The 24,510-nt window shown below is 49.8% G+C and overlaps 12 protein-coding genes and 1 non-coding gene across 13 annotated transcripts; 5 read left to right on the forward strand and 8 right to left on the reverse strand.

Annotated features, from left to right (window-relative positions):
- Positions 1 to 3,520: 3,520 nt before the first annotated feature.
- Positions 3,521 to 4,412, forward strand: MYCFIDRAFT_172189 (uncharacterized protein; the record flags this gene model as incomplete). Its single annotated transcript, XM_007925512.1, has 3 exons — positions 3,521 to 3,558; positions 3,627 to 3,788; positions 3,818 to 4,412. The coding sequence occupies 3 exons, from the start codon at positions 3,521 to 3,523 to the stop codon at positions 4,410 to 4,412; spliced, it is 795 nt and encodes a 264-aa protein (XP_007923703.1).
- A 210-nt stretch (positions 4,413 to 4,622) lies between these two features.
- MYCFIDRAFT_210496 (uncharacterized protein) lies at positions 4,623 to 5,620 on the reverse strand. Its single transcript, XM_007925513.1, has one exon. It carries the CDS (start codon positions 5,569 to 5,571, stop codon positions 4,717 to 4,719), a length of 855 nt encoding a protein of 284 aa, XP_007923704.1. The 5' UTR covers positions 5,572 to 5,620; the 3' UTR covers positions 4,623 to 4,716.
- Positions 5,621 to 5,904: 284 nt separating this feature from the next.
- MYCFIDRAFT_45275 (uncharacterized protein) lies at positions 5,905 to 6,276 on the forward strand (the record flags this gene model as incomplete). Its single annotated transcript, XM_007924320.1, has 3 exons — positions 5,905 to 5,986; positions 6,061 to 6,147; positions 6,236 to 6,276. The coding sequence occupies 3 exons, from the start codon at positions 5,905 to 5,907 to the stop codon at positions 6,274 to 6,276; spliced, it is 210 nt and encodes a 69-aa protein (XP_007922511.1).
- Positions 6,277 to 8,300: 2,024 nt separating this feature from the next.
- MYCFIDRAFT_84575 (uncharacterized protein) lies at positions 8,301 to 9,438 on the reverse strand (the record flags this gene model as incomplete). The annotated part of the gene is made up of 2 exons (XM_007924727.1): positions 8,301 to 8,536; positions 8,586 to 9,438. 2 exons carry the CDS (start codon positions 9,436 to 9,438, stop codon positions 8,301 to 8,303), a joined length of 1,089 nt encoding a protein of 362 aa, XP_007922918.1.
- A 793-nt stretch (positions 9,439 to 10,231) lies between these two features.
- Positions 10,232 to 12,101, reverse strand: MYCFIDRAFT_45262 (uncharacterized protein; the record flags this gene model as incomplete). Its single annotated transcript, XM_007924318.1, has 2 exons — positions 10,232 to 10,808; positions 10,867 to 12,101. The coding sequence occupies 2 exons, from the start codon at positions 12,099 to 12,101 to the stop codon at positions 10,232 to 10,234; spliced, it is 1,812 nt and encodes a 603-aa protein (XP_007922509.1).
- Positions 12,102 to 12,980: 879 nt separating this feature from the next.
- MYCFIDRAFT_65562 (uncharacterized protein) lies at positions 12,981 to 14,492 on the reverse strand (the record flags this gene model as incomplete). The annotated part of the gene is made up of 1 exon (XM_007924517.1): positions 12,981 to 14,492. One exon carries the CDS (start codon positions 14,490 to 14,492, stop codon positions 12,981 to 12,983), a length of 1,512 nt encoding a protein of 503 aa, XP_007922708.1.
- Positions 14,493 to 15,079: 587 nt separating this feature from the next.
- Positions 15,080 to 15,184, forward strand: MYCFIDRAFT_t21. Its single transcript has one exon. It is a non-coding gene; the product is annotated as a tRNA-Pro (tRNA).
- Positions 15,185 to 15,369: 185 nt separating this feature from the next.
- Positions 15,370 to 15,795, forward strand: MYCFIDRAFT_172193 (uncharacterized protein; the record flags this gene model as incomplete). The annotated part of the gene is made up of 3 exons (XM_007925514.1): positions 15,370 to 15,514; positions 15,549 to 15,622; positions 15,655 to 15,795. The coding sequence occupies 3 exons, from the start codon at positions 15,370 to 15,372 to the stop codon at positions 15,793 to 15,795; spliced, it is 360 nt and encodes a 119-aa protein (XP_007923705.1).
- On the reverse strand, positions 15,785 to 17,679 carry MYCFIDRAFT_45366 (uncharacterized protein; the record flags this gene model as incomplete). The annotated part of the gene is made up of 5 exons (XM_007924326.1): positions 15,785 to 16,441; positions 16,697 to 17,238; positions 17,313 to 17,386; positions 17,437 to 17,488; positions 17,547 to 17,679. The coding sequence occupies 5 exons, from the start codon at positions 17,677 to 17,679 to the stop codon at positions 15,785 to 15,787; spliced, it is 1,458 nt and encodes a 485-aa protein (XP_007922517.1).
- A 268-nt stretch (positions 17,680 to 17,947) lies between these two features.
- Positions 17,948 to 18,920, reverse strand: MYCFIDRAFT_202510 (uncharacterized protein). Its single transcript, XM_007925515.1, has 2 exons — positions 18,167 to 18,920; positions 17,948 to 18,108 (listed from the first exon to the last, which is right to left on the reverse strand). The coding sequence occupies exons 1-2, from the start codon at positions 18,763 to 18,765 to the stop codon at positions 18,090 to 18,092; spliced, it is 618 nt and encodes a 205-aa protein (XP_007923706.1). The 5' UTR covers positions 18,766 to 18,920; the 3' UTR covers positions 17,948 to 18,089.
- A 272-nt stretch (positions 18,921 to 19,192) lies between these two features.
- MYCFIDRAFT_54071 (uncharacterized protein) lies at positions 19,193 to 20,581 on the forward strand. Its single transcript, XM_007924400.1, has 3 exons — positions 19,193 to 19,373; positions 19,426 to 19,660; positions 19,721 to 20,581. Exons 1-3 carry the CDS (start codon positions 19,305 to 19,307, stop codon positions 20,257 to 20,259), a joined length of 843 nt encoding a protein of 280 aa, XP_007922591.1. The 5' UTR covers positions 19,193 to 19,304; the 3' UTR covers positions 20,260 to 20,581.
- A 753-nt stretch (positions 20,582 to 21,334) lies between these two features.
- Positions 21,335 to 22,587, reverse strand: MYCFIDRAFT_186658 (uncharacterized protein; the record flags this gene model as incomplete). The annotated part of the gene is made up of 2 exons (XM_007925516.1): positions 21,335 to 21,898; positions 21,949 to 22,587. 2 exons carry the CDS (start codon positions 22,585 to 22,587, stop codon positions 21,335 to 21,337), a joined length of 1,203 nt encoding a protein of 400 aa, XP_007923707.1.
- Positions 22,588 to 23,315: 728 nt separating this feature from the next.
- MYCFIDRAFT_84582 (uncharacterized protein) lies at positions 23,316 to 24,497 on the reverse strand (the record flags this gene model as incomplete). Its single annotated transcript, XM_007924728.1, has 1 exon — positions 23,316 to 24,497. The coding sequence occupies one exon, from the start codon at positions 24,495 to 24,497 to the stop codon at positions 23,316 to 23,318; it is 1,182 nt and encodes a 393-aa protein (XP_007922919.1).
- Positions 24,498 to 24,510: the final 13 nt, after the last annotated feature.

Here is a 24,510-nt window from a genome sequence, read left to right on the forward strand (position 1 = left end):
CTATAAATTAGTGCCGCTAGCTAGTCTATTAAAGCTGCGTTTGTCTACTAAGAATAAGCGCTATAAGGCACTTATTAAGCGTATCTCGAAGCTCGAGTTGTTAGTAAAGGACTTAAGGGTAGACCTAAACCTAGTAAACTAGTAACAGGCGGAGTCGGCGCGTACGGCAGGTAAGGTAAAGGAAGAGTTACTATCCGACGTAGAAGGCCCTTAAAGCGAGGTAGAGGTTGTTAGTATAGCGGAGTTTAATTAGCTATAGCTAGAAGTAGATAAGCTAAAGAATAAGGTTATTAAGTTAAAGGCGGTACTAAAGAGCCTATTATAGGCACAGGTAAAGGTCTTCGAGCCGGCGTTAAGGCTTCTAACGTAGAAGGTTGCGGTCTAATAGCAGTAAAGAAGGCTACTAAGTCCGGTTAGCTATACTATATAGGCTCGCAACTACTATAGATAGCAATAGGACTATAGTAGTTATAGGCTATAGTTGTCTAGTGTTCTTGCTTGCCGCTAAGAGGCTACTACTTAAAGCTAAGAGCTGTTCTTACGTGCTTATAGAGATAGTAACGCTGTCGTAGAAGCATAGGCTTTATTAGGTAGACTGCTTGTCTACTACGCTCTATACGCCGTTTCTCTTTAACTATAGGTAAGCTATCGCCTTTCCTAATCTAATAGCGCTTAGATCTTCTACCGCTGCGATTATAGATATGTCCGGAGATAAATTGACTAGCGCTTCGAGGAGGTAGTAGAGTTAGTATACGAAGCGCTCTTACCGAGGCTTCTATAGCCTCTTAAGCGTTCTTCTCGCTCTATACCTTATAGACTATTTGCTACGCTAATTTAACTCTAAACTCGCGTTAGAAAGTAAAGTCTTTATTTGTCTTGTCGCCTCGAAGAAGTATATATATATTAATAATAGCGGTATTAAGTAGGAAGTAGAAGAGTAGATACTAACCCTTCCGTAACTTATACTAAGAGGAATAGTAGAACTAGAGCTAGTTATAGATATCTATACTACCTATACTATTATTATAGCGAGCGGCGATGCTTAGCAATAGCTTAAGTTCTCGCTCTTCTTTCTAGTAAGGTCGTACGTAGTTATCGATAAAGGCGTTATTATAGGCTCGTAGGCGTACCCTAAGGCGATTTTCTCGGCTTCGAGGATTAATAGCGTTTGTAAGGAACTAAACGAGATTTCTATCCTACTAGATAACCGCCGCTATACTATAAATTACCTTATATAACAGGGTATCGAATAGGAAACGAGTCGTCTTACGATTTAGTAGTAGAAACGTTAATTTCTTCCGCTTTCTATTTTTTAGAAGCTAACCTAACTTCTCGAATTTAGCGCCTCTCTAAGGCTACGATAAGGAGCCGGATCGCATAGTACTAGTCGCAGCAATTCCGAGATGCTTTAGAATAGCGAATAGGACAACGTTATTAAATAGATTGTCTATAAAGACGTAGAAGTAGTATATTTAGAATAGAAGTTATAGCAATAGTCGAAGGATAGCGATTCTTAGCGGGCTTAGCCTTGCGCTAAGATTAAGTCCGTAGGCGTAGTTAGTCGGTTATATACTACTAGGCTCGCTTACGGCGCTTTCCGAGCTTTCTATGCTTTCCGACTAGTTAGCGCCTCTTAAGTAGAAGTCGACTTTTATTTTATTAACCTCGTAGATACTACTTATTCTATTACAACTACTACCCCTAGTAAGGCTATTAAGCCTGTCTCGACGCCTCTTATTACTCTCCTTCGCGCGGTCGACTATTTTAGCGCTAGTAAGCTGCTTACGAACGATAACCGGCCGCTCGAGGACCCTAGTTACGAATTCGTCTGTTTCGGCTTCCTAAGAGTATTACTTTCGAGGGCTTAAGAATAAGAAGGAATATAGGTATCTACCTTTATATAGGCAAAGGACATAGTATCCGATAGGCGTCGGCTTGCCTCGCATTATTATAATATAACTAGACCGCCCTATAAACCGGATTATAGACTTATTAAGCGATATATTAGTTCTAGGCATAACGATAGTCTTAAACCTGTCTCGTAATAGGTCGGCTAATAGTAATATCTACGCCTATGCGGGCAATCTAGAGCCTCTTAGAATAGGACTTCTATACTACAGAGCGGCCTTAATCTATTAGAAGCGCTACTTACTTATATATTTAGCGATTACGTAGACTAGCTAGTATTTGTCGTCCCTCTAGTAATCGGACTTATCGGCTATTTAGATCGCGGATATATAGATAATAAGGGCTACGAAGATTATTATATCTTTACGCCCTACTAGTTTCTAAGGGTGTCTAGATATAACAATCTTAGGCCTCCTATTACGGCTAATTCGGGGGTTTCTAGCTTTGTCTATTTTAAACTCCTCTTAGGTCTCTATATACTCGTTAGTATACTTTACTAACCTGTCTATAACCTTATTAGTCTATAGGAGGTTAAAGAACTCGTACTATACGTCCTTAACCTCCGAGAGGTTACCTTGCAGGTAGATAGGCAAGTTAACCTTCCGCTAGTGCTTAGTCGCTACTAATAGCTTAAATTGGTCTTCCTTTAGGTCGTCTTCTATCGAATAACAAAGGCCTCCGGCTCTATTGTCGCTACTAACAGCCTTAATTGTATCGTCCTTATTTCTAGCACTATATAGCTCCTGTTCTAATCTACGAGGCACCGCATTTATAGCCCTCTTAAAGACCGGACCCTTAGTATATAAGTATACGTACTTATTGTACTTAATAGGGTTACTATAAGCCTTATCTACCTGTTGTAACTACCCTTAGTCGTTGTCTTCTTTATCGGCTTCCGCCGTATCGACTATAGTAGCTTAGAAGCGGTCTATTTAGTACTACTAAATTAGCTAGTTTAATTTTACGGTTTGAACCTTTAAGAGTTAGTTTTTAGTCTCCGAGTGCGGCGGCACTGAAAGCGGTATAGTTATATACTAAACGAGTCTAATAGAAGCCCTAGTATTTATATACAAGGTGCTATTCTAAAAGCTAACTATATAGATACTATAGGGGGAAATGCCTATTTAGCTAACGAACGCTCCGAGGCGACGAGTTAACTAAGGGGATAGCCCTATATCTTGTATATTAGACCATTATTCAGGCTTAGACAGCTTGTATATATCCTAGACCTAGGAGGATAGATTAAAGAGGTCTTACTAAGGTAGTCTAGGCGGATTTTTAGGTACCTAGATACTATCCTAATAGGTCTATAGCTATAGAAGTCTATCTAGACTATTTTAACTACTAAGCCTTCTAGAAGGTTTCTAGGTAGGGGACTATAAGATCTAGATAGCAATAGTATTATTGTCTTAGAAGGAGTCTTATAGGGCAAGACTACTCGGAAGTAGCTAATAAGGCCTTTAGAAGATATCTAAGCGACTATCCGCGAGGTATACCTTAGCATATATTAGTATAGCTTAAATCACCCGTCTTACATCCTTACATACCATTTTACATGGTTTTATAAGCTTACATACGTAACCCCTGCCTTACATTGTATATAAGGTTTTGCATGTCGATCCCTACGCACCATAGCCATTATCAGCTTGCGTGCAAGTTCCCTACGCCCTCAAGTTTCTAGGCGTCAATCAGCGATTTCGTTGCCTTCAAGTGTTCAGCGCTAGAAAAGTCCCGGTGAATACTGTAGAGGTGAAGTTGCAGGTGTACAACGCGTGGTGCACTCCAATCTCGGCAAACCTCGGCTTCCGTTCGGCGATGGGTTTTGGCCTTGATCTCCTGCGAGACCACATCCACATCTGTGAAAGTCTCATATCAGAGCCGTCAGGTAGGTGCAGCAGTCCTATCATAGCCATACTGCTTCTTTGCGTCAACCTCGCGTTCCTCTCGCTCGACTCCTCAGCCGGACAAGCAGTCCTCCCGCAATTCATCCTGGCATTGAACACCTATCTATGGCGCCCTCGCGATCAGCAATACCATCAGAGACATCTCCGGATGAGACAGCCGTTGCTCAGCAATCATCATCAGCCTACCAAAACGCTCGGCGAAACTTCAACTACCTCATAAATCCAGGCACATCAGACCAACCAGCCCGCTTGCGTACCAGAGCTCTCTTACGCACTCTCCGCTACATCAGCCAATTCGTAATCTGGAGACTAGTTCGCTGGGCAAAGTATGCTGCTGTAGCTTTTGCAGTCGCGACAGTGGGAGGAACGTTGGTCAGTGGTGCTGGTTTTGTGCTTGCGCCGACAGGGATTGCTGGCAGTGTTGTGGCTGCAAGTGTCTGGGGAGTTGGAAAGTTCATTGCGAGGAGAGCGCATGATCGATGGAAGGCTGGTGGAGGAGATGTTGGGAATGCTGCGAGAGAGAGGGCGGGAGATGAAGCGAGGGATAGGAGGTTGGTTACTGATTCGACTGAAGTGGGCGCTTCAGCTGTACCTTGGTGATAGAACGCGCCCACAATACATAACGCCTCACCGCAGTGCCTATCCTGATGTACTCACCGTTATCAATCCACTATTACATCAGGCAAGACATCGGCACCAGATATTCTTTGGCATCTTAGCTCAATGTTAGAGCGCTCAGACCCGGAGATTTCACACTGTTTTGAGCCCATAAATCGTTTTGGATCTGAGTGCTCCGAGAAGGAGCAAGATCGGAGAGTTCTCGTGCGTATCATCTATATCTAGTCTCTATATAAGCTGACTTGCATGCCGTCGTCTGAATCATGAAATATGCACTTCATTCTTCTCAAAACGGTAAGTCCATATCTTCAATACGCTCCTCCTTCTTGGCCCCGGGCTGTTCTATCGGTTCATCTAACACTTCTCGTATAAACGCAACCAAAGCAGCCACGTACTGTTTCTGACTGCTCGGCAAAAAGTGTCCACCAGGATGATATATCACTCTGTCGACACCACCTTCTTTCCGCTTGCCGTCGACGCATGCTTCTACAAGTCGTAATGATCGATCCTCCGACACGACTGTATCAACAGATCCTAAGAAATGACACATCGGAGTCTTGATCTTTGGCTCGTAGAATGCCTTGTAAAGCTCGTGCGTACTCGCTCCGAAACCAGAATAGCTGACAGCAAATCTCAAAGGCGGATGGACCACTTCTTCCATATATCCGGTGTCTTTCGTGAACTCGTCCGGATATCTCATTCCGCCTTTCGCTTGCAGTTTCTCGAATGCCTCTCGTCGCCCATCCTCGAGCAAGGCTGCGACCATGCCTGCAGCAGCACCGCCTTGACTGAAACCTAGTGCGCCATCAAATGGCTTGCCTTGCTCAACGGCTTCTTGCAGGACTTTTGATATTGCTGCTAGACCGATTTCCATTCCTTCGTAGGTGTAAGGTTCGGAATCGCCTTTTCGTCGCCACCAGCCATATGCGTCAAGATCTTTGTCGCCATCTAGTTCGGCTCCAGGAACTTCTGTGGGCTGAAGCTTTATTGGTGCAGTAGGATATACAAGTTCGATGCCGCCAGGATACTGCTTCAGGTGGCCTGGTTTGGGTGAGGGAGGAAAATGCTTTTCTAAACTTTTCTTGAGCGCTTTGGTCTTGATCTCGAAAAGATGCCCAGATTGGGTGTAGCCATGCAGCATCAGTAGTCTTAGCTTCTTTGCCGGTGTCGAAGTGCCATTTGTTTCAGCCATTCTGGCAAGCTGGAGATGTCTTGAAGGGATCGTCCGATGTGGATGCAAGTCACGATCACGTGCAAAAAAACAGAGTTCCCGCAAGCGCGATCTCGCCGCCGAGCCGCATTGACTGGGGAGACAGGACAGCTTGCGGCTTCCTCCACAATTCGAGGACCAAGACGACGATCTTTCATCCCTCGACAACTTCGCCAACAACGCCCGCGACCTCGCATATACCGACCGCTCGACTTCGCGAACAGAGCTACCAATCTTTGAACACGCGCGACGCAACCAAGCAAGATGGATCAAGCAAAGGAGCTCCTTGAGATGCCTCGAGAGTTCGTCAAGGATGGCCGACAATTCTTGACACGATGCAGCAAGCGTACGTCGATAGCGCTATATGGCGGGCACATGAGATGGCGCAGTCGAGCGAGCTGGAGCTGACTATGGAAACAGCGGACAAGAGGGAATTCCTACGCATTTCGCAAGCAGTGGGTATGGGTTTCCTGATCATGGGTGTTATCGGTTATATTGTGAAGCTGAGTACGTATCCCTTGCGAGCACATGTGCTCCTCGCCGTTAAACGAGCCGGCATGATGGTCTATTTGAACAACTCTAATGCTTCGCGCAGTTCACATTCCCGTCAACAACATCCTTGTGGGCGGCGCGTAGCGAGCGCACACGAGGTCTCGTTTTCGAGCGATTCGGAACAATTATCAAAAGCGGCTATGGAGAAGGCCGCGATGGCCAGAGAGAGCAAGATTGGTTCTAGATGGGTCCCGGGAGCTGTAGTTTCCAGCATAGCGAGGCGTTCAGACGGGATAGGCTTGGAACACTACACCAAAAGTCAACAGAACGTCAGCGCAGACATGTACAAATACCCATCAATACAAGCTTCGAGAGAGGCTGATTCAAAGCGGCCTTTGGGCACTGGGACTCTGAAGACGCCAATGAGCTCAAACCCCAGGAGTTCTATCCATGAAAGTAATGCCATTTCAGCAACGGGACCGTTGGCAGCAGACCTAAATAAACACGTGGGGCATTGACTACTAGACTCAGGCGTGGCTCCCACACGTTATCGTCGCTCGTATTCCTGGCCTTGAGATGGGTCGCTTTCAGTGCGAAGCATATCCTGTGCCGGAGGTTCATCAATGTTTGGTAGTGTCTCGGTTGGCTTCGCGTGACGGAAATTCTAGCAGAAATATTACTTATCGATCCAAAACTCCCCAGTAAGTGCCGTATCAATACAATACCCCCTGGGCTGCATTCTTCTGCCGTCTGCTTCACCTCCATCGCTACAAGCCGGCATCTGCCCGAAACTTTCCTAGGTTGGCGACTTCCTCTAGAACGTGGCTTCGCAATGCAGATAGAAATGGTCCTTCTCGCGGCCGATTGAAGACTGTTCTTGGTTCGACGAGATCGAACCCCCGTCTGTAGACTGTCGCCCCTTGGCTATCTCAGCTTCGATGGCATCTGAATAGCACGGAAGATGTTCGTGTGAGGTGAGATGAATACAGCATCGGGATTCACGATGAATGGACGACTTCAATAGATTAATCAATCGACACAAGTTTGAGAGCTTTATCGTCCTCGGAAGATCGCCATCCTCGAAAACATAAATGCGGCAAAAAAAAATGACAGTGAATGCTACTCAAAGCCCTGCTCGCATGCCACTTTGACTATTGTACACAATCAATAATTCAAGTATCCTACAATTTACCCGCAGCTCTAAACCTCTCAATCCTACAACATGTCGAGACATGCAGGTACCGATCCAGTTCGAGTTCAAGTGCTCAGGAAGACCATTATCAGAACACCGTTCGTAGGGCCAAATACTCGAGGACCACCACACTTTAACCACATTCGTTACTACTACTATCGCTCCGAACACGAGTTTCGGAGACTTGAGATCTGAGATCGAAAATTTGTTAACCGAGCAGATTAATCATACTCTCTCGCAGCTAGGCAATGAGACCGATGGTATCCAAGACGCGGTTTCGAGCTGGTCGATCAGTGTCCAGCTCGACTGTGGGACGGACAACAAGGTTCTGGACAAGAAGTCGTGGCGGAAAGGAAGACGCCGCATTTTCGAGCACTCGTCGTCGGAGTTGAAGTTTACTGTTGGGGTTATTCAAAGCTTTAAGGAAGAGCATGATCCTGCTCAGAACTGGGGCAGAAAACGACTTTGGAAAAGTACTGTAAAGCCGAATGTAGAAGACAGTCGAGAGCAAGGTGAGAGGAGGAATGTTAGTGCTTGGGGCTTTCATGGGAGAAGAGAAAAATAGGCTTGTCACTGCGGCTCAGATGTCGATATGTAGGGGTACGAATTTTCATTTGAAGGAAGACTTTGGTATATGAGCGCGTCGCATGCAGAGTAGCACACTGCTTTGCGTTGGCTCTCGGTGATGATGATAGTAGTGAGATCACGGTCTGGGCTTTTGGAAGCCTCTCTGAAGCCTCAGCCTCAGACCGAACCTCAGCAATATGACAGCTCAGTTGACAAAAGAGATCCATCGATCATCGCTTCAAGCCCAATCCTCGTACTCCGCGCTTCCTTCCTTCCCTATGATTTCCATTTTGAACCCCTTAGACATACCGTCATATCTTGTCGCGCTGGATGCACTAGCTCAGAAGCTAGGGTCGGTAGTCCAAAGAATGGGATAATCGCTAAAGGTAGGTACTGGAACCGCAGTCGTCTACGGCTCCGAGGAGCTGAAAGACAAGATGGATAGCGATGTCGAAGAATTGGTGGCGACTACTGGGACAGCACTCATCGATGGCTTGGTCGTAACTGGCTGAGTTGGCCCGGCCTTCGAAATCTCATCCGTGCAAGTCGTGGAGGTGTTGATCGGGTCCACGCTTGCTGAGATTGACGAAGACGAAGTAGTGATCGTTTCGAAAGTCGAAGGGCATGCACCGCCGTAGTATTGACCTGCAGAAAAATGAGCATATGACACGTGGTTATAGCGGAAGTTACTCACCATCAGGCCCAAACCCGCCAGTGCCACAAGATGGCAGAGAAAGAATCTGACTGTCTGTGGTTGTGGTCGTGATGGTGTCCGTCCGAGTGACTCCTGTAGTGATGTTGATGACTGAGGTGGCAGGCGGGTACTCCGTATCAGTCGTAGTCGTCTTCGTGGTCAATATCTCAGTTTCAAAATGAGTCGACATGATCACGCTCCTGGAGGTGTCTTCGGGCTCGGGAACACTGGAAGTGGCGAACGGAATCTCAGATGTGACGACCTCGGAAGTGCTTCGCGTAGTCAAGGTTGTAAGCGGAGCAGATGACACAGCAGAAGTTGGCCACAAAGAGTGACTGCTACTGGTGGTAGGAAGCAGGCCAGATGAAGTCGGCAGATTTGGAATTGTCCAAGACGAAGAAGTGCTGTTTGGGAATGGTGGCGGGACGATCGACGGAACGAGTGGCGCATTAGATGTATGCTGCGTGGTGGCGCCAGTCGACAATGGCGGTATGCTGGGCGCGACAGGAGCAGAGATAGAAGCAGAGGCCGAAGTAGTCTGGATCGGGATGCTGCTGGGAAGCGATGATTCTGAGGTCGTCAACGCTGATGTATGCGAACTGGAAGTAGTGAGGTTGCTCGGAGCCGAGACCGGGAATGTGTTGGTCACAGTGGTGACCGACTGCTGCGTAGCGGTTGTGACAATACAGCCATTCACAGCGGTCTCCGGACAGCCTCCTTCACCGGGAGGCAGAGTCGAGGTGACTGCCACATCTCGAACCATAGTAACAGCGCCTTCCCACTGCGGTGCTGCGCGAACCGAAAGGCAGCTGGCACCGAACGCGAGAAGCGCAATGAGGCTGCGACTAGTCATGATCGCTGCCGAAGGATGTCGAAGTGTTGATTTGATTGTTTTGTGTGTTGGCGAGTATCTTCTGAGGTGGATGGTGGAGGCTGTGAGTGATGTATGCTAATTCCGGATGAGGTTCGAAGCAATGTCGAAGTTGTATGCTGATGTTGGATGAGGTTCGAAACGATGTCGAAGTTGCCTTAAGACTCAAGCGAGCTTGGACCCTGCATATGCATGTGAGTAGTGAGTTGCATGTGAGTGCTGATTTGCATGTGACAGCAATCGATCTGAAGTGAAGCTAACCTTCCTCTATCGCGCGCGACGCTACTCTGGCGCTGTAGTTGCAGTGTATTCCAGCGTGCGTTCGAAAGGATTGATTGTCGTGCTTATATGGTTCTTGGATAGGTCGGATGGATCGATGAAGCTATGCTGGAAGGTGCTAAGGTGTGAAGGGTGCGTGCTTAGGCTGAGGTGGTGTCGAAAAAGGGGGATGTTGTAGCTAAGATTAGACAAGACAAATGACGCCTTGATATAGGTGCTCGAACATGTGAGATCAAGCTTGCATGTGAGATTAAGCTTACATGTGAGATCAAGCTTACATGTGACGGCAGGACTTGTGAGAGTGAAGCCGCATCTATGCGCAAGCGATGAATGACTCGTAACTTATTTGGCGAAGAGCATTTCAGTGAGCAAGTCTGGCGCGAGCAGCTGGTACTTTTGACCCTATAGCAAATAAGCGGAATTCAAAGGATGCCAGACCATCGCAATCCCTGATAGCAAACAAAGCTCTTTCTCCAGCTCGAGAGGCTAGAGTCTCCTATGCATTGATGATCGGTATGTTGCGTTCCAGATATCCATGCCACTTCGGGAATGTTCTCTTGTACGGGGTATCCGACATCAGGTTCTCAATAGCCGATGCGTACTTGACAAGCGCATCCTCACGCCAAGCACTCTGCATCAAAGCAAAGCCGTACGGCATGCCGGTCGAAGAGGATACTCCAGCAGGAATGGTGATGACCGGATAGCCAGCTTGAGCGGCAATCTGATACGATTGCCCGACATCAGGCGGCACCAATAGTGCATCCAGCTTTGTGCCATTCGGCCCTTGCGACAAAGCATGGTCTATGCCGCGCTCTCTGCTGCTCTTCTGGCAGAACTCAAGTGCTTGCCAGTACGTTTCGTTCTGGACACCTTTAGTTGCCAAACTTGCAAGGAAGCTATCTTGCCCGGAGTAGAAAGCTGGAATACCAAGCGGCCATGGGTTGCCGCCTTCGCTACCGTCATTTGCATAGTTGTACTCGACGATATCTTCAAGAGATCGAATGTTAGTGTTGTTGAGCTCTGCAAGATATGCCTTGATATTGTTATAGAAATCGACTTTGACGACTGTGTATCTGGATGCGTGAGTAAGTCAGCACGGCGCGATTGTCTCGCCATATTCGATACACTTACTCGCTCTCGTTTGGATAGCCCCGAGCACTGCCGTAGTCCCAGTTCCAGCCATCTGGAGAGACAATTTTGTCATAATCCAACAGCTCCGTATGGTTCACGACCGTCGCCCCTGCTTTTCGGATCAGATCAATCATTGCAAGGAGGACAGCTTGCTGCTTCGGGTCAGCATGAACCCAGAAACTGTTCCAAGGTAAGCCAAAAGCGGCACCACGAAGTTCATCTTTCTCTGCAAGAAATTGCGCATAGCCATCTTCTGGAGTGTGACCAACTTGAGCCAAAGTGTAGTCATCACGCGGATCTGCGCCATAAATCATGTCAAGCACAATGGCAGCCTCTCTCACGGTCTTTGCAAATACTCCTACGGAATCCTGATGCAGAGATTCTGGGACCACTCCGGCTCTCGATGTAAGGCCAACGGTCGGCTTTAGACCAACGATAGCATTTCGCTCGGCTGGATTGATGACGCTTCCATCGGTCTCTGTCCCAAGCGCGAAAGGGAAGACATTCGCGGCCACGCCAACAGCTGAACCGCTGCTGCTTCCACCAGGATTGACGGTCAAATTGTATGCAGATCGACATTGTCCACCACGAGCAGAATAGCCCTCGGAATAGTTGTTGCTTCGCATGTCGGCCCATTCGCTCAGTGTGGCTTTACCAAGTAGCAAGGCGCCGGCCTTACGAAGCTTGGCTACAACGTGTGCATCGCGAGGAACGACCGAGCCTTGCAAAGCCCAGCTACCCGCCGTTGTCTGCATGCGATCCTTGGAAGCGATGTTGTCTTTGACCATGAAGGGTATGCCGTGGAGTTGAGATCGAATGTGGCCTGCTTGCCTCTCGTGGTCCAGCTGAGCTGCGATGGCGAGGAAGTCCGGATTGAGCTCGAGCACCGAGTTGATGTAGTCGTCTGTCTGCCACATACGCTGGACATAGCACACCGCCAGCTGCTGCGCGGTCAGAGAGCCATGTTGCATATAGTCTTGTAGCTGGTCTATGGTTGCCTCTTCGATTTTGAAGCCATGACATGGGGCCATGGGGAATAGATTGACACTTTCGCTTGCGTTGATGGCCGGAAAGGCATCTCCATATTGATATGGCCGCAGGAGAGTCTGCGCTTCATTTTCGAAGCGGCTCTCATCGAGTTCGATGCACTCGAAGACATCTGAGAATGGCCGAAGCGCGACAGCTGCACGTGATGCCAGTGCCAAGACCAGAACTGCTCGGAATGTTCGAACCATCATCTCGCCGTGCGTATGTCAGGCAGGGCATTCCAAGCGGGAACATTCGGTATGGTCCATCCTGTTTGATCAGGGCGATGATGATGCTGACACAATGGAATGTTTTCTGTAGCGCCTACGTCAAGTGCAGCTAGTTACACCCGATGATCATCCACCTTCCTGGAGCGCCGAGCCCTATTGACAATCGGACGACAATCGTTTCTCGACGACGCTATCATGCCGCCACAGATACCAACGACATCACACAGGACGCGGAAGTCCCAGAAGATAAGAGGTCACTGTCAATGCATACGGGAAAAGAGGCTTCCAGGCTCAAAAGGGGCTGGGCTCAGACGTTGACACGAGAGGCACACTTGTACATGGGCAAAAGAGCTGCAGTCTATACAACCCAGGCGAACGTACGTATCGTAGATGCGAGACATTTCATCCTGCCGCGGATAGACCTTCTCCACCCGCTCCAGAATTGCCTGTTCGGCTTCCGCAGTGGCATCGGGCTTCGCAAATGCCTTTGGCTTTTCCACAGCCCTAGAGCGGTATGCCGTATTGCTCAATGCCTCCTGCAAGGCCGCCTTGACTCTTTCCGAACCCGGCGTCGGACTCTTGAGGTCGATCGCTAGCCCGGTCTCCTCCGCCCTTCGAGTCGTGGCAATGTGGTCTCCGACCATTCTGTTTGACGACATCTTGGCTCAAACCGGGCCACTGTCGCTGCAGTAAACGTGCCTGACACGGGATCTGCGAAGCAGCCGGAACTTGTAGCTGTTGAATCTGAGATGCATAGCCATCTGAGCAGCATGCATTGATGTAATCCCAGAATATTCCTGGATGCACTGCTTGGCAACCTAAGACACCCTCATCTCAGCAACGCAGAGCTGAAACTGATTAGATTGGATCATGATTCGATCGTCCAACAATTCTTGCACTCAGATCCGGCTCTCGCTCAAACTCCTCGTCGAAGGGCCACATTGGTCTCGCAATGTTCTTGTGGCCCAGCCTCTTCAAATCTTGATCCACACCGCCAGGCGTAAGCGCAAGCATCCAATCCGCACTCATGTCGTAAAGATCTGGCTCCAGGTACCCGATCTTCACAATTACCACATCGGCACCGTGCCTTGCGTCCAGATCCAGATTCTTGAAATCGACTTCCTTGTGGAATGGCTTTCGAAACTCGGTGAGAATGATGAAGACATTGCTGACTTGCAACACGGCTTCCCTCACAGCCCACTTATCTCCCTTTCTCAACGAGTGAACACGGCCAGTCATCGTGATCGGACCATGATGAATGGCGTCAACCTCTGCACCAGCAGTAACAGTCACGGTCTCCCCGACTCCAGCTTCGAAACACTTCTCCACAGCCTGAGGTCCAGGTAAGCTCGCATAGATCACCCTCATCCCATCATCTCCTTTGAATTCTTCCCTTCTCAAGATCTTGTCCAAACTCCATGTCACATCACCACTCCCCCCAGCAGTTGGATTGTCACCAGAGTCCGAGATATAGTAAGGCCTCTTCGCATCCACCTTCACAGCTTGATCCAAACATTCCTCGAGACTACCCGTCGGTGCCACGAATTTGAACTCTTTCCTCGCATCCCAAAACAGTCTGGCCAACTTCTCTGCTCCATCACATACGACCTTCTCATCCCCACCTGTCACGACTACTACAGCGCAATTCCTGGCATCATCGCCCCAAGCATATCCGACCCAAATTGCAGCGTCCAAGACACTTGGGAGCGCTTCGATCTCTGGAACTGCGGCATAGATTCGATCTGCAGGCGCATCTCGAGTTGATGTCATTTCTCCTGTTAAGAGTATGGGAACTGGTATCCAGGCTTTGATAGGTAAGTAATCCTTCCTACCTTCTGACCTCATCTTCAAAACTTCAATAAGATTTCGGAGCGCGCGTTCTTTCGTCTCCATGACATCGATATGTGGTGCTGTACGATAACACGTCACGAGATCCAATTGAGAAATGAGCGAATGCGAGACATTGCCATGCAAGTCCATGGACGCAGATACCACTACATCTCGCCCGACGACGTTTCGAATTCTTGAAAGTAATTCTGCCTCAGCGTCTTCAAAGCCTTCGACATGCATGGCGCCATGGATATCGAACCAAAGTCCATCGAGTTGCGGTCCTTCGTCGAGGGTCTTTTGCAATCTTGTTGTGATTTCCGAGGAGAGTTGTTCAAATGCCTCTCGTGTGACGATTCCGCCAGGTAAGGAGTGGCCAGTGAGTGTTCCGATAAACGTCGCGGATGGTGGCAGGATGGATTGGTATTGTTCCAAGATCTCGTCGCCGCGCTTGGGGTGGAAGGCTGCTGCGTTAGTGCGGGCTGGAGAGAATGTCGAGTTTTCACAGCCTAGGCCGGCAATTGCAATGGTTGGTTTGAACATGGCTGAGAAAATGTTGTTGGAAAACGGAAATCGATAACGAAAGGGAAGTGCTGGTGCTCGGTGTATACATCGGCCGGCGGCCAAGCTTTTCGGCGGAGCTGTAGTAGGTAGCTGCAGCTTTCATGCAGGTGCCATTGGAGCTTCGTCAATCTTGACTGCACCTTCTGTGGTTCAAAGATGAGTCGATGCTACTTCTAAGGTTCTTCCAGCAACAACAGGCTGCGGACGAGAAGGAATTGCAGACAGTGTACTTAGGAGCAGCGGAGCCTTACACAATGCCAAGGCTTGCAACACATATCAGCCAATCCACCATTCTTTGAACACGGCAAGTCAGAAGGAAAATTGCTTTTGCATCTTGAACTCAACTTGGAACGCCAGGACCCATCGAAATTGCAGTCTCGAGATACACGACGGTCGTCTCCCGTTGCCAAGGATTGACTCTCCAGTATCATCATTGTCAAGGCCCTTACGTCCCCATTCGGACACCGCGCTCTTGCTCGCCTGTCTGGCTTGTGTTGATAGACTCAGATAAACGCGCAAACCAGCATATACATTCGCTCAGAGACAATGTGCTCGTCCAGACACAAGGCGCTTTGGTCTAGTGGTATGATACCTGCTTCGGGTTTTTCAACCTGATAGATTCAATCTATCGCTTCTGTAGGTGGCCCCCAGTTCAACCCTGGGAAGCGCCCTGAGCCTTTTTTTGTCCTTGTGTCGTTTTTCTGTTACTTGGTCAACATCGGAAGGAAGCTGTTCTTTACCGTCGTGACTAGCACTACAATTGCCATAACACCTGTAGATATCATGACTGTGATGATTGTGATGATTGTCCAAGAGGTTCTCTTGCCCATTCCTCCCACCCTCAATTAAGAGGGACATGAGAAGCAGGCCTTCTATTCCCGGTGCTAAGATTGATATACCAACGCTCCGTTCCAGGCACTTCTCATATGAGGAGAAGACCCGGGCAAGTGCTAAGACACCTGCATCGCTGGGTAAGGGGGAGAGAAAGGAAATGAGAATTGGTAGAAATTGATGAAACCTTTGCTTTCTTTTGAGACAAGCCTGGCTTCAATCAAGCCAAAATGGATGTCATGGCAGTGGGCCAGACATCAGCAGCCATCAAGGCTGAAGTTCCGTACGTATCAAGCACATCGTATCGTAGCGCCCATTTTCACGAGCCGAATTCAAGTATCGCATCACTTTCGCCGAAGTGTCCGTTTCATTTCCTCTACCAGAACGCCAGCGGTCCGAATTTCAACTTACCGCACCAGAACATGCCAAGGTCAATGCAATCAGTCCATGATATGGTAGAGCTGACTTATAGACTCTCCATGATGGTTCCGTCGGATCGCCTCAGCCAAGAGTCCAGAGACGTCCAGGACAATGAGTTTCCGGGACTTGCGTCTGGTCTCCTCCGGGATAGGGAACGCGTTGGTTACGATGACCGCCTCGATCTCGTCGCACTCTTCAAGCTGCTGCAAACTATCGCCGCCGAAGAGACCATGCGTAGCCATGCAGTAGACTTTTGTTGCCTGCCCTCGCTTGACCACAGTCTCCGCTGCAGCAATCCAGGACCCCGCCTTGTCAATCATATCGTCCACGATGATGACCGATCTGTCACGAACGTTACCGACAAGTGTGACGTGAGTTTCGATCTCTGGATTCTGCAGAGCTTCTTCTTCCTCTTCGTCGGAGTGTGTTGCATCGCCGGTACCGCCAAGGGCACCGCCCTGGCCGTTGCCAGCGCCCCAGCGAGAAGACGTTGTGGAGACAAAGGACTGCATCATATGCTCCGATGCATCCTCATCCTCACTGGACTGTCGATTGCGATTCGCGGAGTAATGAGACATGCATGGTGAAGGCACATCGTCGTCCACAATGTGGCCATGAATGAGGCGGCCTGTGATGACATCTCTAGCCCGCTCGTCTGTGTCATCGTCGCCTTCTGACTCTTCATAGCCGTCGTCATCGCGTGATGGCTCTACGGTCGGCACAGTCCGCACACGTTGAAGACCAACGCTCTCTGCACTGTCTTCAGCCTTCTTCTGGTCCGTTTCTTCGCTTACTTCGTCGATCGAATCAGGTCGATGTGCGTTCGTTAACGGATGTGGTGTAGGACCACTGCCGTTCGCCAGTCTTGCTTGCGCAGCAGAAGCGTAGCTTGTTGCACGAGGAGCTGATGGACGATACGGATATCTGCGGACCCCGTGAGTTGGCGATTTTGACTTGGGACTTGCCCAATCTCGCTCTTTAGGATCGCGCTGCGTCCGATCTGGCGATGTCTTGTTCTTGTCAGGCGAGTGCAGTCGACTTTCCTCTGCGTCTTCTTCCAGAGCCTCGCGATCATTCGTGCCGTCTCCACCCAGCCTTTCAAATATTGCCGAGCTCATCATGCTTGGCGGATGCTTAGGTTTTCTCCTGTCTGTGGTCACAATGCCAAAGTGCAAGCCCAACCTATCGGCCAAACTCGTCACTCTCTTTGTTCCACCTGGATTCTTGCTCACCACCACGCTGTCAAACCAATCTGGAATATTTTGGCGAATCCATTTGCTAAGGATTGTTTCGGCGAAGAGGTTGTCAACGGGACATTTGAAGAAGCCCTGCATCTGTGTGGCATGTAGGTCAATGGTGATGACGTGGTTAACGCCAGCGACTTTGACGAGGTTCGCGAGCATGCGGGCTGTGATAGCTCCTCGGTGAGCCTTCTTCTTCGATTGACGCGAGTATGGGAAGTACGGCATAACAGCTATAAGCAGTATCAGCATTCAGTCTCCAAGGTCGGGCCAAGCCGGAATCTGTATGTCTGTCTTGCTCACTCACCTGTAATACTGCGGGCAGAGCCACCTTTGCAGGCAGAGATCATGATGAGCATTTCCATAACATTGTCGTTGATCCTGACCAGTCAGCGGAGCTTCATGCAAAGTATCGAGCTCGATCATCATACTGGCTGCTCCCACTCTGCACAATAAAGACATCTTGATCGCGAACCGAGGTTTCTTCAAGGCAGGTTAGCAGCGCGTCGCACGACTCGGGGGCAAGTGAAGTTATTCATACTGATCTCAACCGACGTCTCGCCGTTGGCGAATTTCTTCAGGTCGACCTCCGCCGGCTTCTGCCCGAGTCTCTGGCAAATCGCGTTGACCAGATTCGGGCAGCTCGAACCCGAAAAGATGGTAGCACCCCTCATGGCTGGTATGGAGAAGGTGTAGTTGGTGGTTATTGGCGGGTAGATAACCTCCAAAGAGGCATCACCATATGGGAAGAGCGTTCGGGGGTGAGTTGGTTGGTCACATTGTCGCAATAGTGAAGACGCTGAAATCCTAGTCCAAAGAAAAGAACTCGGCTCGGAGCACGGGCCGCTGATTACGGCTGTTAGCTCAAACTCTATTCGGATGCAGCACGTGAGACGCTTCCTCTTTCGACTGCCGGCATGTGGGAGGTTCGGTTATCGAAGTGAAGCTCGAAATCATTCCTTTTTCATTTCAGCATCTACTCTAGCACTACACTTCTCCCTACTACAGAAAATCATCCAAGTTCGCATTGTGTTCCTGCAGTGGTGCTTAGTTCTCTGACTCCTTATCAAGGATTCCCACGTTGTCATGCAGCGAATGGGATTCTGAGTGTGGGCGGTCAGTGCTGCCTGACTCGACCCTTTTGATCGTTTCGAAAGCTACCTGGATATCATAGGAGCGCTTGGGACATCATACGCAAGAAGCTGTCGGTCTTCCGATGCATTCCGATTTCCTGAGAACTGATTGGACAATTCTCGATAGAAGACTGCCACCTCATAATCGTTTTCTGGCACAATGGCTGCAAACGTGAAACCAGATCGGATGTAGAAATCTCGCAGTTTGGAGTTGCCAGCCCAGCAATCGAGAATGATTGTGCCCCCGCCAAAAACTTCTTCTAGGTGTTTGACATAGTCCCCAATGAAACCCCTACCAAGACCACGACCTTGGTGATTAGGGTCGAGCATGACAGAGTAGAGGTAAATCCAGGGCTTGCAATAGTTGCTCAAGGAGAAATTGACAGCCACTGGATAGTAGTCATGTTGTATTGCTCCCGTGCTCGCAGCGCCAATAATCTGTGCAGTCAATTGATCTTCTAAGATGAAGCACTCATGCCTTCCAATCTCTTCCGATATTTGCTCTACCTTTACAGCCCTGAGATGCTGCAAACTCCCGGATGCCGCAAGAGCGGCTTGAACTCGCTGCGATAATTGAACTACGGCCTCGGCGTCTTGCTGGCGGGCAAGTCGTGTGATGGTGATCATTGTCGGCGCTCTCGGTCCTGGTCCTTCTCATGGACAGGACTTATTTTCATGTGCCACGATGAATCTGTGGCAGCGCCCGAAGGATGAGGTCCTGCTGACTCGCGTGCGGCATTGGCGAGCTGTGATGGCTCTCAGAGGAGAAGGGAAGGGCGCACGAGGCGTTTCAGGGACTGTGGATGACATCGAGTCATGGCCATGAATGGTGCTTGCGCATGGTATCCCAATGCGACTGTTCTACTCGTGATACCTCCACGAGATAAACAAATACGCCAGATGTAGGACGACATATGTATAGTGACGCGTAGCGAAGGAGGAAGGGAGGATGACGAAGGGTCGGTGGCTTGTGAATGACGAAAGCGTGCCAAGGCATGTGTGCCTCAACACCACGTTTGGCATCGGAGGTTCAAGCTGGTCTTTCCCTGCCACCCTTCAACGCCGGTCACCGCCCAGTGAAGAAATCGATTCGCGTGCATCCATCTCAGATCAGACATATCTGAGACTCGCCATCCAGCAGAGCTGAAATCGCCTGACCGCCCGCAATGGCCCCTCCAGCACCGGGCGCCTCTCTGCAGGAGAGATTGTTGGCTCTGGCCCAAACGCTCCAGTTTGTAAGAAAGCTACGAGCTGGGGAGTATGGAAGACATACGCTGACACTGTTAGGCATGGTTCGTCGGGCACGTCACGCTCCTGCTCACCACAACCCGCTATACTTTGAGCTACATCTTCCTCAAGTACTACAGCCGCTGGGCGCAGTTCAGCTACCGTACCGCCTTTATCGCCGCTGCTGCAACCTATGGTATTGTCGTATTCAAGGGTTACCGGGCACGTGCGAAGAGCGGCAAGCAGCCAGCCAGCCCATTGGCTTTGGTTGGAGATGAGAATGTGCAGTACCTGGGTAAGCAGGCACACTCGAGCAGGCAAGCTGAACAGCTATACTGATAAGACCTTTGTACAGCAATGGCCCTCCTTTGGCTTTTCTCCCGCCAGTACCCGCTCGCGATGCTCCCATACGCCGTCTACAGCATCTTCCACGTCCTGACCTACACCCGCGGAATCCTCCTCCCCACCATCCAGCCGCCTCCAGCGACCCCTGCTGGACAGAAGCCACAATCAAGCGGCCTTGCAGACACCATTGGTCGCTTCGTCAAGGACTACTATGATGCTAGCATGTCCATTGTCGCTGGCCTCGAGCTCGCGCTCTGGTTCCGCATCGCTGGCTCAGCTCTTATCTTCCAGAAGGGCAGCTGGATCATCCTCGTCGTGTATACCATCTTCCTCCGTGCTCGCATCTCCCAGAGCACTTTCGTCCAGGGCATGATCAAGCAGCTCGGCGCTCGCGGCGACGCCCTTGTCCAGCGCCAGGACGTGCCGCCCGCTGCACGAAATGCATGGGAGACTATCAAAGGCGTGCTCAAGACAGTCCACGACCAGACCGATATCAACCACTACATTGGGGGTGCCCCTCCTCAGGCTCAACCAAAGAAGGCACAGTAGATGTATTGGAACTGGTAACGGCGCACGAAGCATAGACACGAGCAACGTCGAGACGGCCAACAGGAATTGGAGCGATGTTGGGGAGGCTGATGAAAACAAGGAGAACATTTTAAGCAGGGCCGCGCGAGAAGCTGCACACCTGCACGGCAAAGTTGTTGATGAGAGGATAACCTGGGTTGAATTACCTGGTAAGCTTGGGCGCGTTGAGCTGCTCTGCTTATACTAGTATAGTAGGGCTTAGCCGGGCGTACAGGTAATTGCATTTGAATGATATTGTCAGCTTGTACACACAAAGTGCTGGAATTGCAACTATCCTAAATTGCTTTTATACTCAGGCATCATTGCAGAGCTCGTAACCGACTTAATCCGGCCCCCAAAAGCAGATGATGACCAGAGTCGACCAAGCGCTCAGCCTCCTTGCCCACTTCCAACAACCATGCGCTCACATGTAGCATGATGTGCGAAGACGATAGAAGAGAAAGGTAAGGCTGCTACTAGTAGATCACAGTCAGTCATAGAGCGAGCAGAAGGTCTCTCCAATTTCCTGAAGAGAAGAGAAGAATCATAAGGTATGCCCCAAGCAAGATCAATCAGAACCAAGTGTAAGCTACCTCAATAGTCATGGCAGTAACTGACATACAACGTTCATTGCAGTCTTCAGCAAAAGAAGCAACGCCATATAGGTTTGCCGAAATGAGCAAAACCATTCGCTCTCTTCTCATCTATGACCTTGGCCGGCCTCGAGTAGCTTGTGACATCTAGTGCCTCGTGGTGTTCAGCGTCGGACATATCCTGCTAGGAAGTCCTTTATCAAGCGTCTACGACTGATGTCCGCCAATCTAGTTTTATCAGAGCTTCATGGCCATAAAGCTCGGGAAGAAATGTCTGAGCGGTGTTGAGCTTATACAGCTAACAGGCCCTCTAGGTCTGGCTCTTCAGCCTCCCGTTCAGCGACAGTGGGGCCGTTTGACACCAATCCTCCCCGAACTTCATATTCGACTCGCTCCGATCGAGACCTTAGCGGGGGCACTTTTGGCGGCATAAAGGATATCAAGCACAAGATGTGACCGCCATCTCACACCCATCTTGACCCACCATTCCGTCGTCGCATAAGCGTAAACCACAGCACAAACAAGTTGCAAGCTCCGGCGACCATAATGCAGCCAGCAAAGAGCTGTAGTCCGAGATAATCGGTCTTGCCATCCTTGCTCGATGCAGAAGCAAGTGCTGCAGCAATCGGAGGTCCGATCAAGCTAGCAATAGAGCCAAAGCCTTGTGCCATGCCAAGTCGGGCTCCGTAGACCTTGGGGTCCGAACAGACTTTGGGAAAGACAGTCGGCGGCAGTGGAATCAAAGCTCCACTGAAACAGCCATAGAGCGCTGCAATGGTGATAAAGCCACCCAAAGAGTTGACGCCGTGCCAGGCGATTGCGACAATACCAGATACGAGTACGCAGGTGATCCAATTGACCATGACGCCGACTCTTGATGCCGAGTAGCCCGCGACAAGACGTCCGAGAATACTGCTGGCTTGAGAGATCATGGACACGTAAAGGGACATGCTGCGCGAGATGCCTAGAATGAGTTCGCCATAAGACGGAATGAAGATGAAGGGTACCATGTAGCCGCAGAATATAAGCTGGATATCGTCAGCACTCCGGACCAAGCACGGCCATGCGTGTTACCCACAAAGTTACTGCTACTGTATAGCCAAAATGGGAGGTCAGTCAAAGCACCGCGATCGAACAACTTTCGCTTCGATCCGGATGCAATATCTCCCAGATTCGCTGCACCCCAAAGCAAAAGTGGAAATGAGATCAATGAGTATGTTGCCAACATGACAAACGCGATGACGCGCACGGTCCAGCCGAAGCTCAGCTTTCCAATCAACTGCTGGAAGATGAGAGTGTATATGATGCCACCGACCGGCGCTCCACACGTCGTAACTCCCATAGCGACAGCTCTGTGTTTCTTGAAGGATCTTCCCACCAAAGCTAAACCGGGCAGGTACAGCAGGCCATTGGAGAGGCCCATCAGAACACCTTGGGTAAGCATGAGCTGCCAGTATGTGGTACTGACACTCATGAGAAAGACGCCGAGGGTCTCGCCCAGAGCACCGACGATGAGCATGGTCCGAAAGTATCCGAGATCGAAAAGAGGTCCACTGATGACGCCGATCAAAATGAGAAGGAAGATGGTGACTGTTCCGATCCATGAGATGGAGCTTGCGGACTCATCAGGAATGTAGCTGACTTCGTAATAGCTCTGGAATGAGCCAAATGCGAACGACATGCCCCAGAGATTGCCGAAGACAATGAACGAGCCCATGACTTGCAGCCACGCTCTGGTTCCGCCATCTTGCAAGGCGTCTGGTGTTGGCGGAGAGATGACTGTCGTAATCAGTGCAGCCGGAGGTGGCTTTTCGTCCTGTGGTGCGTCGTCTTTCTCCATGTCTACCGAAAGCTCTTTCTCCTCATCCCTAGCCGAGGACAATGCAGTCTTCTTTTTGTCCATGACAATAGCAGAAGTGTGCTCCAGCTTCTACTTATACCAGAAAGAACGACAATTCTGTTTCCCGCAATAACATCTTCCCCAGAACTGTAGAATGGAGGTAGAGCGGAGTAGGCGAAAAAGCGGGATTGGAGAAATAGCGGGCAGAGAAAGAGGAAGCTGTTTCACTTACCTAAAGCACACAACGTGGCCCGCCTAAATTGAATAGTGCAGGCCGAGGAGTCGATGGTGTACTTGCGGAACTCGGCATCATCTTGCATCTTGGCTTTCATGATGATTACAAATGATATTGATATTGATCTGCGTCGATATCATCCACCTGCAAGACCAAACATCATCCTGCGGTTGGATACAGGCGTGGAATCCCGAAGATCGCAGTCGGATTGTCGAGGACAGAACAGATGTACAAGAGCAGAATATACCGCAAGCCGGCGAACGAACATCGAGACAGACGCTACTGTGATATGCAATATAACAAGATGTTATCACGAGATCGATGCAGGTGGTGTCTGAGTAGCAAGCCTCACCTCACGTCCTCATCAAAATCACATCTTAATAAACCAAATCATCCCTTCCCTCCAATTCTCCTCTCCACCAACTTCTGCCGCATATCTAATCTGTTCCGGCTCGAATTGAAGCCCCAGCTTAGCAACCCGCCTTCCATAAATCTCGTAGTCAAAAACTGCGCGAGTCCTTGAGAGCATCTCACGAGCCTCTTCGTTTTTACACGTCAGCACACGACCCGTCTCTTCCACGCTCCCGCACTCTTTGGCAACCTCCTTCTCTGCAATAGGACCAGACACGGTGAAAATCTCAAAATCGAATGAAGTGTGGCTTTTATGTTTGAGCGTGCCGGCGGTTGCCCAAGATCGAGCGGATGGCCTGACGCTGAATTGGATCTGGTTTGTTCCGGAAAGTGGCTGCTGGTTTCCCATCTCTGCTTTTGTGTATTGATCTTGGGACAGAATACTGATGTTAAACAGCCCGTAAGCAGCGTGCTCGTAGAGACCAACGTACTCCCGCAAACTACCAGGAAGCGATAAAGAGACATCATCAGCGTGGTTATCACTCCGTCTCGATCCCGTGAAAGAATTCGTCAAAGTCAAAAACTCGTGCAGTCCCGTGATCCTAGCTTCATCGATATCATGCTGATCATACGGCGAAAGCTTTCTCAAAAGTGTAGAGAAGAGTGCAGCGCCTGCTATCGCAGCTGTGCTTTGCGTGTTTCCCATCGACACGAATCCAAAGTCTAACTCTGGTATGAGAAACAGATTCGTGCCGTATCCGTTGACGCCACCGCTATGTGTCACGACAGTATACTTGCCAAGTCGACCGATCATCCAGCCGAGAGCATAAGTAAGAGGTTCAAGGTCTTCGGGATTGATAATCGCTCTCGACCTCGTGGTTTCTGACCAGAGACTGTTTGTGATTGGCGACGACTCGTTTTTCTTGCCCCTGTAAGCATCGAGAAGTGCTCTCATCCACAGCGCGTAGTCGTTGACGGAAGAGATCGTGGCTCCGGCTCCTGCAATGCCGCTGAGATCGGTAAACTTTTCTGGAACATAATGCTCTCCTTGCCAGAAGTAGCCTCTAGCGACTATGTCGGCATCAATGTTTGTGAAGCCTGTTGAACTCATTCCCAAAGGTTCCCAAATCCATTTCCGAGCCACAGATTCCAGACTAGCGCGTGCATGTCGTTCAATCATTCCGCCCACAGCACCGAACATGGTGTTACAGTAC

This window comes from Pseudocercospora fijiensis (genome assembly GCF_000340215.1).
Source record: "Pseudocercospora fijiensis CIRAD86 unplaced genomic scaffold MYCFIscaffold_2, whole genome shotgun sequence".
NCBI classification, from domain to species: Eukaryota; Fungi; Ascomycota; class Dothideomycetes; order Mycosphaerellales; family Mycosphaerellaceae; genus Pseudocercospora; species Pseudocercospora fijiensis.